Source organism: Piliocolobus tephrosceles, chromosome 4 (assembly GCF_002776525.5).
Source record: "Piliocolobus tephrosceles isolate RC106 chromosome 4, ASM277652v3, whole genome shotgun sequence".
In the NCBI taxonomy this organism is placed as follows: Eukaryota; Metazoa; Chordata; class Mammalia; order Primates; family Cercopithecidae; genus Piliocolobus; species Piliocolobus tephrosceles.
This window is the reverse complement of record NC_045437.1, coordinates 105,202,033-105,221,199: the sequence shown is the minus strand read 5'-3', so window position 1 is coordinate 105,221,199 and position 19,167 is coordinate 105,202,033. Positions and strand designations below refer to the sequence as shown.

Below are 19,167 nucleotides of genomic sequence, written 5' to 3'. Positions count from 1 at the left end.
TTTTTCAACAGACTTTCAAGAATTCTAGTATTTTTAGCCCCAACCTCAGCCTCACTGCCAGACATATGTGAGTCTGTTGAGAGTTCTTTAGTAGACTTCTTTGCTTTTCCCACTGTTGGCTTTGGATTTCGTTTGCTTAGGTATGGTGACATGCCATTGTACATTTGTTGTAGAAATATATATACCTTTTTTAATGAATTCAATAAAAATTTGATATCTAATGAGCATGATGAATACTAATGAAAAATATTTCAAGGTATCTGCAACAGTGATATATGAAGGAATCTTTGATTTCGATTGCTTACAAAGTCTCAGGTATTGCTAAGCTACTGCAGTGTTTTTCATATAATCAGGAAAGGCTAAAGTTCAGTTGGAGGATAACATAAAAAATGAAAATGTAGTTTAAAAAAATCTGCTTTCCTGAAACCCCTGAATTCTCTCCATGGGCCAGTTAGAACCCATGAATTAACTGTGGAACTTAGTAGTGTATGAGGCCACAATAATGGTTTCTTGTATTTGCCCACTTAAAATGAGCTTCTTTATGGTACATAATCCTGATCAGCCTTTTCATTCATTTAACAAATGTTTATTAAGTGTCAACTAAGTGTAAGATACCGGGCACCAGAGATACCTTATTTAATAAAATAGATAATCTGCTGGCTTCATGGAGTTTACATTTCTGTAGGAATATGTTATTGGTAGTAGTGCAGCCTAGATTATAATAATATAGTTTATATCTGTCACCACCCCTGGAAAAGTAACTGAACTCACATGTATTTCTGATGTCATTACTTTACTTGAGACAGAACTTGTAAGTTATTTTTTCTCACAAAAGCAATGTTTGTTAAAAAAATTAGAGAAGATTCATAGGCAGAAGGGAATAAAAACTCATGCACTAATCAGAATTAACCACTGTGAACACCTTGGTATGTATTTCAGTCCCGTTTGTGTGCACAAATACATATGTATGCATTTATGCATAATTTCTTTATAAAATTGGATTATACTATAACAGCTTACATACATTTTTGTCACGTTTGTTCCAATTTTAGTGGTTGTATAATAGTCTTATGAATATGCTATAATTTATTCCTTTAAGTATTATATTTTTTTCCTCACTATTAAGACACAAGAGAGGCTGGGTGCAGTGGCTCACACCTGTAATCCCAGCACTTTATGGGAGGCTGAGGTGGGAGGATTGCTTGAGGCCAGGAGTTTGAGACTAGTCTGGACAACATAGTGAGACCCTAGCTCTACAACAAAATTTAAAAAGTAGCCAGATGTAGTGGCACACACCTGTACTCCCAGCTACTCAGGAGGCTGAGGTAAGAGGATCTCTTTAGCCCAGGAGGTTGAGGCTGTAGTGAGCTGTGATTGAGCCACTGCACTCTAGCCTGGGCAACACAGTGAGACCCTGTCTTTAAAAAAGAAATACTGGAGTAATAAATATGTAATTTTGAACTGTTAAGGAATACAGATACCTTGGTGGGCTTGTAATAGGAAGGAGTTGGTTGAAACAGGGAGGTACATTAGAAGGTTAAAAATGTTTATACATTACTGTTTTAAATTATGGATTGCTTACATTCTATCTTATTTTACAAGTAACATAAATATTTAACTCTGACATGGTTATTTTCAAAAAATTATATGAAAATCTCACTTGAAATATGTTGCCTTTGTTATTTTTTGAGCATTCAGCTAAATCTGTTTGTTTACAGCTGGGCTCAAAATGCAGAGAACTCAAAGATATTCATTTCGGCCAGTGTTACAAGATCTCAGATGAAGGCATGATCGTCATAGCTAAGGGCTGTCTGAAATTACAAAGGATATACATGCAGGAAAACAAATTAGTAAGTACTTGTTATCATCCTTGTGTTGTTCATTTTGTTCCTAACCTTTGAGTTCTTTCAAGTTTATTTATAATTTTTTTCTGCTTATTGTCTTGTGATGGTTCAAATACTACTTAATCAAAAGCAAAAATTCTTTTAAAGTGATGATTTTATAAATTGATCTTTTAACTGAATAGATGGTGTTTGTGTGTGGTACCTGCATGTTAAAAATCCCTCATTAGCATGTGCTAATGCATCTTTTCTAAATGTGGACCGTGAACTAACACTGGTAAATTGGAAAAATCAAATTTGTTTGTCAAACATTAGTCTATGGTTTTAGTTCTTTCTGATATCTCTAGGGATTATAATAATTCTAGACAGTTAGAATTTTTTATTGTCCAGAAAAATGTACTCTTGTAAAATAGAGCCTTTTACTTAGTATGATAAAAAATGGGATTCAATAATTTAGAGTATATAATATGGGCAATTACATAGATTTTATATTTTAAGCATGTACATGGATAACTCAGATGCGTTTAATGTATTATGCTTAAAAAATCTTACAATTGTTTTATTGAGAGGTAATTAACATAAAATACATTTCAAAACTCTTTAAAGTGTACAACTCATCGGCTTTTAGTATATTTACCATGTTGTGCAGTCATTACCAATGTCAAATTTTTTAATATTTTCATTACCCCTAAAAAAAATCCTGTGCCCATTAGCTATCACTCCCCATTTTACCCTTCTTCTAGTCCCTGTCAACTGCTAATTTACTTTCTTTCTCTATGGGTTTTCCTATTCTAGATATTTTGTATAAATGGAATCACATGATACATGGTCTTCTGTTTCTGGTGTCTCACTTAGCATGATGTTTTCAAGGCTCATTCACGTTTACCATGTATCAGAGCTTTATTATGTTTTATGGCTGAATAATATTCCAAAGCATTTACATTTTTATATGATAGGTACATCATATCAGTTAAAAGAAAAAGTTGTCACTAGGGGACACCAGTAGGAGTTCTTCAAATTGAAAAATAGCATACACACAGTCATGGGCCATGTAACAATTTTTGAGTTAACAGTGGACAGCATATATAATAGTGGTCCTGTAAGATTATTATACTGTATATTTGCCTTTTCTATGTTTAGATACAGAAATACCATTCTATTGTTGCCTACAGTATTCAGTAAAGTGACATGCTGTTCAGCTTGACAGCTTAGGAGCAATAAAAGCTATAACATATAGTCCAGGGCTTTCTGTTAGCTCATAAAATGTTTAAGTACATTCTGTGATGTTCACACAACAAAATTACCTAGTGACACGTTTCTCATAACATTTTCCTGTCATTAAGCAATGCATGTCTATATTTGAAAATGTCAGGGTAGTCTTGAATGTGTAGTATACCACAAAGAAGACTTGCTTTTTTAGTTGTATTTCAAAAATGAAGAGATCTTTTTATTGCCCCTTGGAGTTCATAACATTTAATAATTATTATGTAATAGTCATTCTTGAGACAGTAGGATTTTGTAAAGATAAGTTAGGTCTGTGTTAGAGACACTGAATTTTTGAATACTGGTGTTCACTCACTTGCATTGTGACCCTGGGAAAGTTACTTGAGTTCCTGACACCTCGTTTGTAAATGAGGTTATTGATCTCTATTTGCTAGTTATAGTTTCGAGGATTAAATGACACCGTATCTTTAAATTGTCTAGTACAAACTCTGACTTACAGGAGACATGTAAAACATAGTAGTTTTTATGGCATCACAACTGTATTTGTTATCTAACTTTTGGTTTTCACTTTACATCCAAGGTAAATTAAAGGATGGTGATCTGAATTTAGAAATTTTCTATTTCTCAAGCAATAGGATATTTGTTGACTCATATTTTTCTTGTTGAGTAAACGTAGAGAAATAGTTTTATTGGCACATCAAACAATTTTTAGCCAATGGTTTCCCAGAAAAGCAACTGTTTATGTTTTGAAGGTTCTTGTTATGTTCACATTAGATTTTTTCCTAATATTTTGGTACATTAAAAAGATGTTATATACTTAAATGCTAAGGGAATCAGTTTTGTATTTAGTTTTTTTATTAAACATTTTCATTTCATTGGAAATTTCAGGTAATTTTGCTAAGTCTTAAAGGCTCATTCACTACAGTTCTTCCCATTTAAGTTTCTTAGAAAAGGAAATTTAGAATAATTTGAACTCTTTATTGGATTATTGAGATATTGATACCTAACCTCTCATAGGAAGTTTGTATTTTTAAAATTGATGAAATAAGGAGAAATATTTAAATACTTGCAAAGCCACAATTTTAAGTAATTAGAATGTTTTTACTTTGACACGTATTCTTAGTAATGTAACAGCAAATATTTTAAATTAGCACCTAATACAGGTAAGTACAGAGAACAATGTCAGAAAGAATACCAAAATAATTTCACCTATGCTTTGACAAATACTGATAATCAGTCAAATTATTTTGCCAATTCTCTTAATAAACTGAATCTTCTCAAAAAGAGTATTATAGTTTAATTGCATAGTCTAAAAATAATGGTAGCATAGTTTTCGTATAAACTTTGCTGACTTAAACTATCAAGCTGTTTTGGTAGTATTTGAGTATACATGCATCTTTTCATATTATATCTTGGCCTTTAGATGGCAGCATTGTCTTTGTGTATTTCTGTGACATAGCTTTTGTGTCCTTGATGTAACTATAAGGATATAATGCCTCTATAAGTTTCTGCTGATGGTTTCTGCTAATGTTATGGTTTATTTTACATTTTTGTTCTTTATGTAACCTTAATGGGAAAATTTCTTCTTAAGTTATTTTAAAAAATTGTATTTACAATGCTACAGGATGATCTTACCATTTTACACAAAGTAGTAAGATAGTAGAACATTTTTATTTGTGGCACTGGTTTAAGTAAGATAAACTTTAGAATAGGGGAAGGATTCTTGTGTTTATGAGGGAGAAGTTTTATTCATGTGGCAAGTGAGGACAGCGATATGCCTTAAATGAGTTATAGTGAAGCAGAGGACTGAGGATTTAGATGTAGAATTTTTTTTTCTTTTTGAGACGGAGTTTCGCTCTGTAGCCCAGGCTGGAGTGCAATGGCACGATCTCAGCTCACTGCAACCTCCACTTCCTGGGTTCAAGAGATTCTCCTGCCTCAGCCTCCTGAGTAGCTGGGATTACAGGTGTAAGCCACCATGCCCAGCTAATTTTTTTGGTATTTTTAGTACAGATGTGGTTCCACCATGTTGGTCAGGCTGGTCTTGAACTCCTGACCTCATGATTCGCCCACCTCGGCTTCCCAAAGTGCTGGGATTACAGGTGTGAGCCACCGCGCCTGGCCTTAGATGCAGAATAGTGAGACAAGTGTCATGTACCTACATAGGTATAGTTTGCATTTGCTGTAAAACTCTTATGTTGACTATACAAATAGATTTGAGGAGTACAACTGCAGTGAGGGTCTAGCATATTGTATGTGTCTCTCTCTTCTAGTGATAGGTTTTATATCACTTCTGAATAGTGCATACCACAAAGCTATTTTTAAGTCATATTTTAGTTTGAGCATATCGTTATTAATGATCTAGAAACCTCAGTTAAGTATATTTCCTCTGCTTCTTTAATTTCCCTGTACCAGATTCTGCTTCTCTACTTTTTGGACAGAGAAGCTCTTTGGGTAGCTTTTTATTCCGTTGTAAAATGATGAGGTCAGATAGATTACGTGTCATTTGTTATACAGGCCGATGTTTTAAAGTACTGGAATTTTATGAGTTATTCCAAAAATAGCTTCTGTGCTATGTCCTATGTCAAAGCATTTTTGATGTAGATCTGTATGTGTTATGTGTGTATTTGATGTAGATCTGTATGTGTTACGTGTCTATTTTTGACATTTTGTACTCTGAATAATTGGGCTGTAAACTATTACAGATTAGTCAGTTGTCAAGAAAATAGTAATGTACTATGAATAGATTTCAGAAAGTTACAGGGAAATGATTAAAGTTTCCTAATTGAAAGTTGATTTCTTGAAAGTTAATTGTGAATGTTTACTTTTCAATCTCTTAGTTGATATTTTACTAGTTTTATAATTCTGTGACTTCTCTTAGAGTCCTTTGGCTGCTGCTTTAACAATCTTGTTTTAAATTTTATCCTTTGGAGGCTTACATGAATGATACAGGATCAAATTCACCTCTCCAGGCTTTCCCCCCACCCACCTCCCAGGCTGAAAGCATTTTAAAGGGAGATGGAGGCAAACACCATTTTTGAGTTGCACTGAACTCAGTTAAAACCTTGATGCATACTCACGTGACTTGCTTTAGTTATCTTAATTTTTGCACTTTGTTTTGCTTCCTTGCAGAAAGGATACAATACTACTTCATACATGTTCTTATGAGGATCAGACTAAATGAGATTAAGAGGTAAAGCACCAAATGGGTTTCATTGCCACAAAACACAAGAAGGCTTCAATAAAGGTTTTTATCCTCTCCTATCAGGAGAGAGGATACTGAAGCCTATTATTAGCTTTCTGCAGTTTACTAATTTGAATTAGGCTGTATCAATGCCTAGTGTCACCTAGTCCGATTTTACCTGTTAGCCACTGACAGTTTAATTTTTTTTTCTCTTTGCTGTGATTTGAGGCTGTTGTAGCAGTTAGGTGAAAAAATTGGTAGCCATGTTGATAATAAACTAGAGTAGTATATAAGGTAAACATTTGTATCAAGAGTTTAAATAGCAGTAGTTAATTCAGCATTATGTGACAGCTTCCATTTCCTGACTCTTACTGTTCACCATAGAGTTAATATATTAATGGGTTTATTTATAAGAGTTAATATATTAAGGAGATTGGTTGTCCACACCCCTAGCCACCCTACTATAGTCTTTATGTCTTATTTCTCAAATATTCCTTGTGAAGTGAGTTTAATTGTAATACCAGACATAAATAATTTACATTTTTGAGGGATTTTATACAAAATGAACAAGTACTCACTTTAGCCTCCAAAATCATCCAGAGTATATACTTGCCTTCAGTGTTCTTTCCCCTCTTAATGGATGGGGCATTTACTTAAACCCAGAATGGTAGTTTCCAGTGAACAGTAATACTTGAATGTGACATTCTAAAGGAGGTGACCTAGAGATATTGAACCTTATCTTATTGTTGTCTCTGTCTATTTGGGTTGCTGTACCAAAATACTATAAACTGGATAACTTACAAACCACAGACATGTGTTAGTCACAGATCTGGAGGCTGACAAGTCCAAGATTAAGGCACTGGCAGGTTTGGTATCTGGTGAGGGCTTACTTTCTAGTTCATAGACACCTTCTCACATGGTAGAAAGGCAAACAAGCTCCCTGTGGCCTATTTTGTAAAGGTACTAGTCCCATTTATTAGGGCTCTGCCCTCATGACTTAATCACTCCCCAAAGATCCCACTTCCTAATACTATCATCTTGGAGGTTAGGATTTCAACATATGGGTTTTGGGGTCACACAAACCTTTAGACTACAGCAACTACATTTCAGGATTTTGCTGTCATTTGTTGGTAATAGAAAATATTTAATACAATTTATCTTTTATTGAGTATTGTTAATTTACCAGGTATTATGCTGTTTTGTATAATTAATCCTCATAATTACCATATGAGGTAGCTATTTTTATCCAATTTTACCAGTGAGATAATTGAGGCATAAAGAAGTTAGCAACAGGTAGCTGTCAAAGTCAAAATTCTAACCCAGATCTGTTAAGATTCCCAAACTTTTCTTCGCTAGCCCTTTGGATTGCATGGATATATTACCTGTAATGCTAATCCACACACCTTTGAACTAAGTAGCAACTTCCAAAAGGCATTATCTCCCTTTAAAACACTTACTGACCAGTGCTGTGAGACATCAAAGGAAGAAGTTAATTATTAGCATGAGTAGAAAATCATTTTTTAGGGTGGTAATTGATTGCAGGAGAAGCTGCAAGTACCAGCAGAAGTGTATTTAAAACTTTTTCTAGGAAAATTACTGAAATTATCAAAGAGGAAAGCTAGTATTTAGTGTTGATCTTAATCTTATATGAATATGAATATAATTAATAATAGAATTGCAGTATTTGATACAGAGCTTCTCTGTATTGCAAACATGGTGTTTTATATTTTTGTGATACTTCGATTCAGAAGCTAGTACCATTTGATTTTTGTCCAGAAGATTTAGTGGCAATTTTAATGAATTCATGAACTGGTAACTCTGTACTCTATTCCTTAACATTTGTTTCAGATGTTCATTCAGTTCCATTAGCATTTGAACAGTTACTATGTTCCAGGCACTGTGAGAGGTGTTGAAGAATTAAACAAGAGTTACACTGCCAAAGAGAGAAGATCCTAGTCTCATGATAGTGCTATAGAAACACCAATTGCAAAAATAGTTATTCTTATGTGAGGGATAGGGAAGGAATCTGAAAATCTTATAAATAGTAAGTGATATTTGAACTGAGTTTTGAATTACATATAGTGATGTGATGAATATACAAGCAGACATATTTTAGGGTAAGGTAATTGCAGTAATGGGAAAGGGCATTAACAAAGATAAAACATCAGAAAAATATGGGAAATGCTTAATAAGTGGTGAGTGTTACAGTGCCACTAGGTTGATAGGCTGGATAGTACGTAAGTATTCATATTTGGTTTGGAAAAGAAAGAAGGGACTGGGTTGTTAAATTTTTTTCAGTGTCATGCTGTGAAATTTGAAAGTCTCTAGGCAATAAGAATTATAGCATGAGATTTTAGCAAGTGTGAAATGTGATCAGATTTTAATTCTTGTTTTATTTTCCTATTTTGAAAAATTAAGAAAAATATAGAATACAAAAAGGAGTAATAACAGCTGTGTATGCCCATCACATGTAAATTGACAGTTGTTAATATTTTATTAAATTTGCTGCTGCTGCTGCTTAAATTAATAAAACAAATAAACTTCAAGTCTCTGTTGTCTTACATTCATACTGTAGTCCCATTGTTCCCTTCCAGAGCAGCTGCTATGATGATGTAAAGTGCTTTAAAAAATATTTTAATATGTATGTGGATAACCATGACATGTGGTATTATTTAGTTTGTGGTCACATGTAATTTATATCTAGTGTCGTATGGTTCAATATCTGGTCTCACAAAGTATATATGAGTCTACAATTTGCATGTTTACTTTTATTTTTGAGATCTAGCCATAATGAATATAATTCATTCTTTTTCATTGTTAGTAGTCTATTATATGTATAAATCTCCTGGTTATTCATTCCCTGTTGAAGGTCACTTACATTGCTTCTACTGTTTTACTATCAGAGGCAGTATTGCAATAAAATTATTGTATAAATCTCTTGTGCTCATCTTCAAGAGTTTCTCTAGGGCATATGCTAGAAGTGTATATAATATGGTGCTAAGATATGTACATTTTCAAATTTTTCTAGATCATGTCAAACCACTCTCTACTGGTAATTGAAATCATGATTTAGAGATGTATCTTGCTGATGGAGTGTCAACTCTTTTGAGGGCCAGGAGTATGTACTCATCTTTTTATTCATCCCTCCTAGTGTTGGAATATAATAGACATTCAATAAATGTTGGTTTAGGGACAAATGGGTTACTACTGCATTGAGCATGCTTTAAAAAATGTATCACTTCAAATATTTTGATGACATATTTTATTAAATAAAAGCTTAAAATAGTTTAAAGAGTCAAACATTTTTTCACTTTTCAAGTAAGTAAATTGTTTTGACCTAGTTAGCACATTAATGATGGCATTCTTTGTGTATCAAATTTATCCAGCCAAAGTCACTAATGTACTCAAGGGGTTTTTTTGGGGGGGATAATTGTCTTTAACAACATGCACTTCTGATCAACTAGAATATAATTGTTGTCAGAATTATGTTGACTTGTACATTCTTACTGTTAATGAAATCAGTTTTATTTTGTTAAAGTGGTATTTGAAAGATATAGTTTCAATTAAAGCAAGTTTTTTTTTTTTTTTTTTTTTTAAAGTAGAGACAGGGTCTCACTATATTGCCCAGGCTGGTCTCGAACTCCTGGGCTCAAGTGATTCTCCTGTCTTGGCCTCCCAAAGTGCTGGGATTGTAGGCATCAGCCACCATGCCTGACCTAAAACAAGTTTTTTGACAGTATAATTTCATTCAATACATTTTTACTCATTTTAAATTCTTTGCTAGATCTTATCCTCTTACTCTCTTTTTAGTCTATTGGTATCTTTCTCTTAAGGCTGTTTTTTTTGGTTATTTGTTTGTTTTAAAATCAGATATGTTGGCAGGAACATAAGTGAGTTATATTCTATTATTTGAAGGCATAAAGAGCAATAAAGAATGAAGGTGTATTTTTTCTTTCCCTGTGTGCCAGTGTCGTATAGAAGACAGGCAGTGACTTGGATGATATCCAAACAATTTTTCTTTGGAATGCATTATTTTTTACCCAGCAGATTTACCTGCTTAATTATATTAGTTTAGTAATATTAAAATTAGTTCACAAACTCTGGGGACTCATCAGCTGATAATAGGAGATGACCAAATGCAAATAGGATCTCAGGAGGAAGCTAGCTTAGTATTAAAAACTCAGATAAAGATATCCCAGTGTGGATAATGCAGAATTTGTTATGGTTAAAAATAGGAAATTCCAAATAGTATTTGGAAAAGTATTAAAGTATTCTTTAAAAATATATTTTTTTCTGTATCAAATTCTAGAGTGCTTCTTTTGGGTTTAAAATTTATAATTGGTAGAGATTATTTTTAGTGTAATTCTTTTGTTAGTGCTTTTTTCCCCACATATGTAGTCTGTAGTTTAAGTCGTGTTTTTTTAAAATAAAAATCTGATTTTTATCTGCTTTCTTTTTTGACTACCTGTTAAAATCAGAGATTTGAAGCAAAACAAATTATCTCTAAGATACAAGTGCAGAAGTGCAGTGTTGGGCTTTCTGCTCAAGTGTTGGCCACAGGAGATAGTGGGTTGAGATAAAGACTTGATTCATTAGGCTTAGCAAATAGAAATTTTATAAGAGTTAGATGGTAGTGGCATGCTAGTAGTACATTAAGCCTATCATTTATGAGGATATGTTCCTGAACTACCTTTCTAGCCTGTCAGTCAACAAGTGAAATGTATTATTTGGATCTAGGAAGAAGTTTTGACTTACGTTTTTATCCACAGTAATAAGGTTCTAGGGTTTTAGGATATCCAAGACTTAATAATCCCAGTTATTTCAGTGACTAGGCTTAAAGGAAGGAGAATTGGAGAATCAGCCTTTTTTCTTTCTTTCTTTTTTAAATAAAGATTTGCCTTTCTAAATATAGTCTACAAACTTCAGTTGAATCTGACTTCCAGGTAATAGGATGCACTTTTTCCATCACTTTATTGTAGTCATTATCACAAAGATACATTATTGTGAATGTCCTATGGCACTTGGGCCTTTGTCAGACAACCCTGTCTTCAGGCAAAGATATACAGGCGATATTTCTATCTAAACCTGTGTTAAGTACTGTTCCTATTAGTGTTGCAGATTTTACTTACTCATATTAGGTTGGTTGTCTTACTGTCTTTCTTGAAATTATTTTCAAAGGTTTGAACATAAAGTTACCTGATAGGCAGTAGAAGGATGAATAGTCATGTGAGTTTTGGGGTGGATTCTTTTGGTTGTTGTTGTTGGCTATATCATCTAGATTTTAATAGTCAAGAAGTTTAAAAGCCAGGTAAGTCCATACTGTTTTGATACTTTTTTTTCCAACCCTTCTTCTGTTGCATCTTAGTTTGTGTAGCCACATCTAGGTTGCAGACTATATCAGTCTAGTATTTTTATTTAGTGGCTGCCATATTTCATTATTTTGGATTTCTAATGTATGATGGTAGAAGTACTCAAGTTACATCAGGAGAGTTTGGGGGTAAAAAATTTGTAGTGTCTGTTACCAGATCTTCATTGGCTATTTTTGATTGGAGCATAAAATCTAGATGGTTATCGTTCACTTAATAAGACATATGAATAAATATATTGAGACTGTAATACAAAGAAAAGTAGTTGTAAATCAGAGTCCTTCTTATTGAACTATAGTTGGGTAATTTTCTTTTATTTTCCCTTTTGCTGAATATCTTTGAGAATATAAAGAAGAAGGCGTATGTTTATATTCATTACTGCTTAAATGTCCAAATGAATGCCTAGAGGTTATAAAATTATTTGCATCATGTTCTGCTAGCTTTTCATTTTAACTCCTCTGAGAACATGATAGCATTTCCATATCTTTTTACTAGGTTAATATTTACTGTAAGTATTTGAATATAATTTTGTAGTTTGCTATTTCATACATTTTAAATTGTTGCAGGACACAATTTAATATACACACATATACTCTTATTCCATTAGTATACTGATAAATCTCTGTTTATCGTATATAATTGTGGGCAGTTTCATCATGTAATCTAGTATACATTCTATAGTTCTTCATTGTTTTAAGCTTTTTTGTGTGAAGAATTTAATGGAAAAAAGTATGAAAGGTTAAATATACATTGTATATATTCCTCTGAATTCACTCACGAACTGAGATGTTTCTAAGGGTTGACTCTTATTGATCATATCTACAATCCAGGAGTGCTCTTTCCAAAATACTGTTTTTATCATTTCAGAAATGTGTAGTGGCTCATTTCAAAGATTTCTTCAGTTACTAGTCTCTGTCTCATTACTTTTTTTTTTTTTTTTTTTTTACTTTCTGTACTTCATTTATCATTCTTCTTCTTATCTTTCTTCCAGAATGTGTTCATTACTACCTTCAAGCTCAGGTGAATATTATGTTTTTTGCAAATACTCTTTGAGAATTACCTCACATTTTTTACTTTCCTGTATCCTGTCAGCTTCCTGTATTTAGTTACTTCTTATTAATCCGTTAATAATTTGTTGTAGGTTTGAGAGTTTTAGTTCAGTAATGTCTCCTAGTGTAACTCCTTAGAATAAGAATGAGTTTGTTTGCATACAGGTTAAAGAAACCTGTATGTTCTTCAGGGTTTTGATTAAATAGATAGTTGTTAGAATTTCTTAAAAATAAAATTTTTTTCTATGTATGAATTGTAAATTTTCTGAAAAGGACTGCCAATGAAGATGAACCATTTATATACTTAAGTCCTTTAGGTGTAGTTCTGGGAAAATTCTTTTTTTTTTTTTTTTTGAGATGGAGTCTCACTCTGTTGCCCAGGCTGGAGTGCAGTGGCATGATCTCGGCTCATGGCAACCTTTGCCTCCCAGGTTCAAGTGAGTCTCCTGCTTCAGCCTCCTAAGTAGCTGGGACTGCAGGCATGCACCACCATGCCCAGCTAATTTTTGTGTTTTTAGTAGAGACGAGGTTTCACCATGTTGGCCAGGATGGTCTTGATCTCTTGACCTTGTGATCTGCCCGCCTCAGCCTCTCAAAGTGCTGGGATTACAGACGTGAGCCATCATGCCTGGCCAAAAATTCTTGAGATAAGGAAGGAAGAGTTTCTTTTAAAATCACATTTTAAATGAGACACATGTCAGTAACTTTAAAAATAACCATTTATATTTTAATATGTACGTAAAAGTATAGCGCTTAGGACATAAAATTTAATTTTTATTAATTGAATTGGTGAAATATACTTTATTCTATACCAATATCAAGTGATTCTTCCTTAGCATTCAAACAAGAAGAATGGCAATGATAGTTTGAAGAAGTAAAATCCCAAATAAGTGTGTTCTTTTTAAGAGTTAGGTAGATTTTAGGAAATGATTTCTTAAAAGTGGATTTTGAAACTTAATGTCTTTAAACATTTTTTTTTTAAAGAAACAAACAAATATATATATGTATATATGTGCAAATTCCATCACAGCATCACACATAACAGCAAGTCAAATCAGAGCATATTAAAAGTATTATACATGATGACCAAATGTGATTTGTCCCAGGAATGAAAGGGTAGGTCTGTATATGATAATGAAATTAATATACCACATTAATAGGAAAGCATGACAAAAATCCAACATCCATTCATGATAAAAAAAATACTCAATGTGCAAAAATTGAAAGTAAATTCTTCCATATGACAAAGGGTATATATGCAAAGCCAACAGCTAGCATCATAGCCAGTGGGAGAAGACCAGAAATCTTTAGTACTAACATCGGAAACAAGACAAGGATGCCGATTTTTATGACTTCTGTTTGACATCCTGCAGGGCATGGGGAGGGGGGAGGGGGGAGGGATTGCATTGGGGAGTTATACCTGATATAAATGATGAATTGATGGGTGCTGACGAGTTGATGGGTGCAGCACACCAACATGGCACATGTATACATATGTAACCTGCACGTTATGCACATGTACCCTAGAACTTAAAGTATAATAAAAAATAAAAAAAAAAAAAAGAAAAAAACATTTCAATTGAAAGCAAAAAAAATTAAAAAAAAAATAAATAAATCTTTCCTCTCAATGGTAAAATTTATTTCTAGTTATTCTTTTGGGTACTACTTTAAATAGAAATTCTTAATTTCATCCTTTAGATTGTTCATTGCTTATGTATAGAATCACAATTGATTTTTATTGTACCTTCCAGGCTTTCTAAAGTCGTTTGTGAATTTATGTGCATGCATTGTATATATGTGTATATTCTTTGACATTCTCTGCATTTAACATTCTGGCATTTACAAGTAGAGGTACTTCTTTCCTTCCAATTGGACTGCCTTTTAAACATTTTTATTACAAATTACCTATTATATATTTTCATTCACATGGTTGTACATCTCATTGAAGACATGTGGTTTGTTTCAGTATTTCATCCTTCTGTTTCAGGCAACCCTAACAAAAATCTCTCAAGACTGCTAATAAGTGTGGTCTCTTTTCTTTTGTCATACTTTAATTACCTGATTCTTGAAAAGATGAAAGTTAACTAGTTGCTTCTGTGGTTGAGTTTGTTCAGAAGAGCTTGACTTATTGTTATAATTAGAGGTAGATATTAAATATAATATTTGATAGATATTTGCTGCTTGGTACCAATCAAATGCGTCACCAAATCTGGCATTAAATTTAGTTCAGAACACTGGCATTGCATGCCTTGAGAGTAATATATCATGCAGAAGTTATACTGGCAAGTGTTTTTTAAAAAAATACTTGATATAAACTTTTTAGTTTTTAATTTCATAAATTCTTCCCATATATATTTTTTGTTTAATATGTTCTAACAATTTTTTAGGATCAAAAATGGGAAAAGAATGCCCAAGAATAGGGATAGATATTTTGTTACAATAATGCAGTTTGTTTATTCATTTTCTTGGAGGATTAAGTGACATTTGGACAACTTGAGAAGATAAAAAAGTGGACAAGTGTTGGTTCTGCCAAACTATTGTTTATCCTTGGATTAAATTGTGTTTTTTTTCCCCTCTAGAAGTAATATCTTTTTCTAGTATACCCATATGGCTTTCTGCTGTAAAGTTAGTCCAAGTATATAAGAATAATCTATTTTCATACATTAAAATCTATTTAAAACAATCACATTTTTCTAATATACTTTATATTATCATGTTTTTAGATTACAGTCAAAAACGGTTTTTTTAAGAAGCATATAATTATGCTAATTGCTGATCAGTATAATAATAGGAGGTATTTCACATCTGGTCTACAATAGTGGTAAATCATTGTCAGTCTAGTGTGTGCATTTGCCTAGTGTCACAGGTTAATTCTTTAGACATGGGTACCTTCTCCTTTTCTGTTAAGGCATACCTTTCTCAGTTATTGTAAAAATGAACTTCCAGATACTGGAATCAACTTGTAATCACCTTAGTGCTTACCCTCCATCTCTGAACTTCTGTATTAGTACATGTCTAAGGTTATTTGTGTTTATGCATTATAATGCTATATTTACATTAAATTTGCTTGTAACTTATAATCATGCAGTTTCCTGTTGTCCTACTTTTCAAAATTTTAAAAAAGCCCTATTTTTTTTTAAAAGATAGTGCCTTAACCTTGAAAGTCATACTATCCTCTAAGCCTGCTTTTTGGCAAATCTCTTTATTGCATGCCTGATAATGAGCCATATAGCATTGTGTGTGTGTGTGTGTGTGTGTGTGTGTGTGTGGGAGGTGGGAGAGTGCAAATATTTATATTCAAGAACTCAAAATGTTTTTAATGATAGTTGAAAAATTATGAGTAAAATGATATCAAAATATTTGATCTGATTTTTCTCATTTATAACATTTAAAAACTAGTACTATCAGTGCCTTAAGAAAAAGGTTGTATATATTCACCACATTATTTAAACAAGACTAGTGGAATTTATTTTCAATTTTACCTTATTCTCCCACCAATATGTAGAATTTGTAATTTAACAATTGAAATGATTGCTTCTTGTGAATACTTACATTGTTTTAGGGGACTTTTCCATTTTTAGACAGTGAATGGCAGTACCCACTAAGTAGTGGTCCTCGTAAAACTTCGGTGGTTTCATTTACTATTATCATGCACTTTGACAGCTGGCCTTTACTAATCTCACACCATGGGTTTGAAACTTTTTCCTTTAAGCTTTATAGTTGAATTACAATATATTGTGTCCTTTGTTTTCTCCTGGACAAGGATTTTAAACAAACTTTCTATTGCACTTGTTGAATATGTATTTTATAGTAACCACCATGAAGTTTGCAGCATTTAAGAAGATGAAGAAGCAAAGATAAAAGATACACATTCAAGAAGGCTTGGTTTCACAGTTGGTGCATAATCCTTTCTGCTGTCGTTGGTACCCTAACCCTCTACCTACCAGAACAAAAGAAACTGAATTGAAAATTGTGGGAGCTGGGGAACATTCTGTTGGCAACACATCGCATGGCCCATAGGCGTTGTCAGGTCTCAGTTTGATGCCCTTTATTCTTTCTGACAGATGTGAGGTAGGGTCTATGAGGGGGAAGTCATTACTAGAGAGAGGGCAGTGTCAGATCAAAAGTAACCAGTGATCAAACAAGGTAAAGGGCTGTGGAAAATAGGCTCTCTTTCTGGCCTCAACACCTGCCTGATCACTGAAGGGAATAGTCCTTATGTGTCAGGGCCAGTTGATTTTCTTTGATGTACAGTGAATTAGAAGTCAGAGTGGAAGCTTAACTGGAACACAGAGATTTTTATTTCCTAGTTCTTGGGCAATTTAGGTGTTTTTTTTTTTTTTTTTAACCTTAATTACTTAGAAGTCATTCTGTTGAGTATTAAAATGTACTCATTCTGACTTTCTTATCACTATATATTTGGAAATGCTACTAATAAGCAATTTCCAATAGCACTGTAGGTCAGGCTTTACAAGTCATCAGACTACATTTCTCACACTTCTAATTGTAACTTCAATTAGTTCATTTGTAAAATGTAATGGTAGATATAAAGTACATAGTACTGAGCTTGGCACATTGTAGGTCTCTTCATTGTAAAATTTGGGAAGTTACCTCACTAAGTAATTTTGAATAAATCTGAATTAACTCTTTGCACATAAGTACTTATTACTATGTTTTCTTTTAAGGTAACCCTTTCTAATCAATTCAATTGAAAGAAAATTTAAAGAGACAATCTCTTTGGGGTTTTTGTATGTATGGTTCTTTTTCCCTGCCCTTTCATCTTTAGAGTATGTGACTGAAGTCCAGAAGGATGATATTTTTGTCTTTTGTTAGCTTCCTGTGTGGATAAATCGACAACTGACAATTTCTAAAAATTTCAGTTATACTGTTTTCCTTTACATTAAGAGCAAATATTTGACCACTACTAGATTTCAGTGTCTCAACCTTTGATATTTTAAATACTGCCACATTTTATTCAGGTTCGTAAATAGTTGACAGTCATTTTGTCCTCAAAATTCTGGATGTAAGAGTTTATTTGAAATAAAGAATCTTAGTACTTAAGCATTTTAAAAGTGATTTTTTAATCTAGTAATTTGTCCATCTTTGCATGAAGTCTCATGTTTGGTTTTGATACTTTAGGTAACCTTAAATCTTCTTCCTTTATGCATTTAGAAATGTAAATACAAAACAATATATATTATGTTGCATTGTCTTCACATTAATATTTGTCTTATAGACTACTGTTAGCTATAAATATATTTTATGCTTGGGAAATTTCAGAATAATATGTTGAATATATATATATATACTGATATTTCTGGTTTGACTTAAGCAAAATTTGCTTATAAATTGTTGTATGTTTTGCTTCAGCTCTCATTTTAAGGTGGTTTGATTTAGAACTTCTTATACAAGATTTTAAATCTATTTTTGAAACTTTTTTAAATTTACAAGATCTTAATACGGATTCATTTCATAATCTTTAACTATAGACTCTTTTTTTTTTTTTGGTTTTGCTTTTGATTGTTGTTTAATATGTTTGCCCTGGCCACATAGCTCACACCTGTAATCCCAGCACTTTGGGAGACTGAGGCAGTGGATCACTTGAGGTCAGGAGTTCGAAACTAACCTGGTCAAACACGGTGACAATCCATCTCTACTAAAAATACAATAATTAGCTGGACATGATGGTGCACAACCATAATCCCAGGTACTCGGGAGGTTGAAGCAGGAGGATTGCTTGAACACAGGAAGTGGAGGTTGCAGTGAGCTGAAATCGTACCACTGCACTCCAACCTGGGTGACAGAGCAAGACTCTGTCAGAAAAACCCAACAACAACAAATAAACAGTTTGTCCTGAACTACCTCTGAGGGATAGTAACTGAAACCAATATGAGAGTATTACTCTGATTTAGGGAGAAGAATGATTTTGGTTTTGGTTTTCTGAGGTAATTCCCACAATCCTTCTTTTAATCTGAATATTTGTTTAAAAAGATTGGAGTTTGTTGATGTTTTAATATTAATGTTAGGAAGAAACATTTATAAAAGGTGAATTTCTGTAAGTAAATATAAATTATTGTTTTCAAAATGGACCTTGGCAACATAGAATTTTACTAGTTATAATCTTTGGTTCATGATATACTCTGGTAATTGGTCCAGGCATAATCTTATTTCATTATAAAAGTTAATTTATCGAAAAGCTTTTAAACATTTACTCAGGAACACCCCATCCATACTATTAATTAGAATGTTATCAATAACTTTCATCTGCCTATGCATTCCTTCCTTCTCTCATCTTGACTCCCCTTCAGAGGTAATCAGAATTAACTGCTATCCTGAATTCTATATTAATCATTCTTTTCATTTTGTTACATTTGTATATATGTCTGATCAACACATTATTTAGTTTTTACTAGTTTTTAATCAAGTAAGTTTCCAAGGAGGTCACTGGTGAACTGGTTGATACTATTCAGTTCTAACTTTTAAGATATTCTTTACTATATTTT

At 32.8% G+C, this 19,167-nt stretch overlaps 1 protein-coding gene across 4 annotated transcripts in view; it reads left to right on the top strand.

Annotated features, from left to right (window-relative positions):
- FBXL17 (F-box and leucine rich repeat protein 17) overlaps window positions 1-19,167 on the top strand; it is a 529,799-nt gene that overhangs the window by 33,784 nt on the left and 476,848 nt on the right. For all 4 annotated transcript variants that reach the window (XM_023212253.3, XM_023212254.2, XM_031935438.1 and 1 more), the window contains one exon: window positions 1,719-1,850. In XM_023212253.3, coding sequence (XP_023068021.3) covers window positions 1,719-1,850 — 132 coding nt within the window. The remainder of the gene's footprint in view (window positions 1-1,718; window positions 1,851-19,167) is intronic.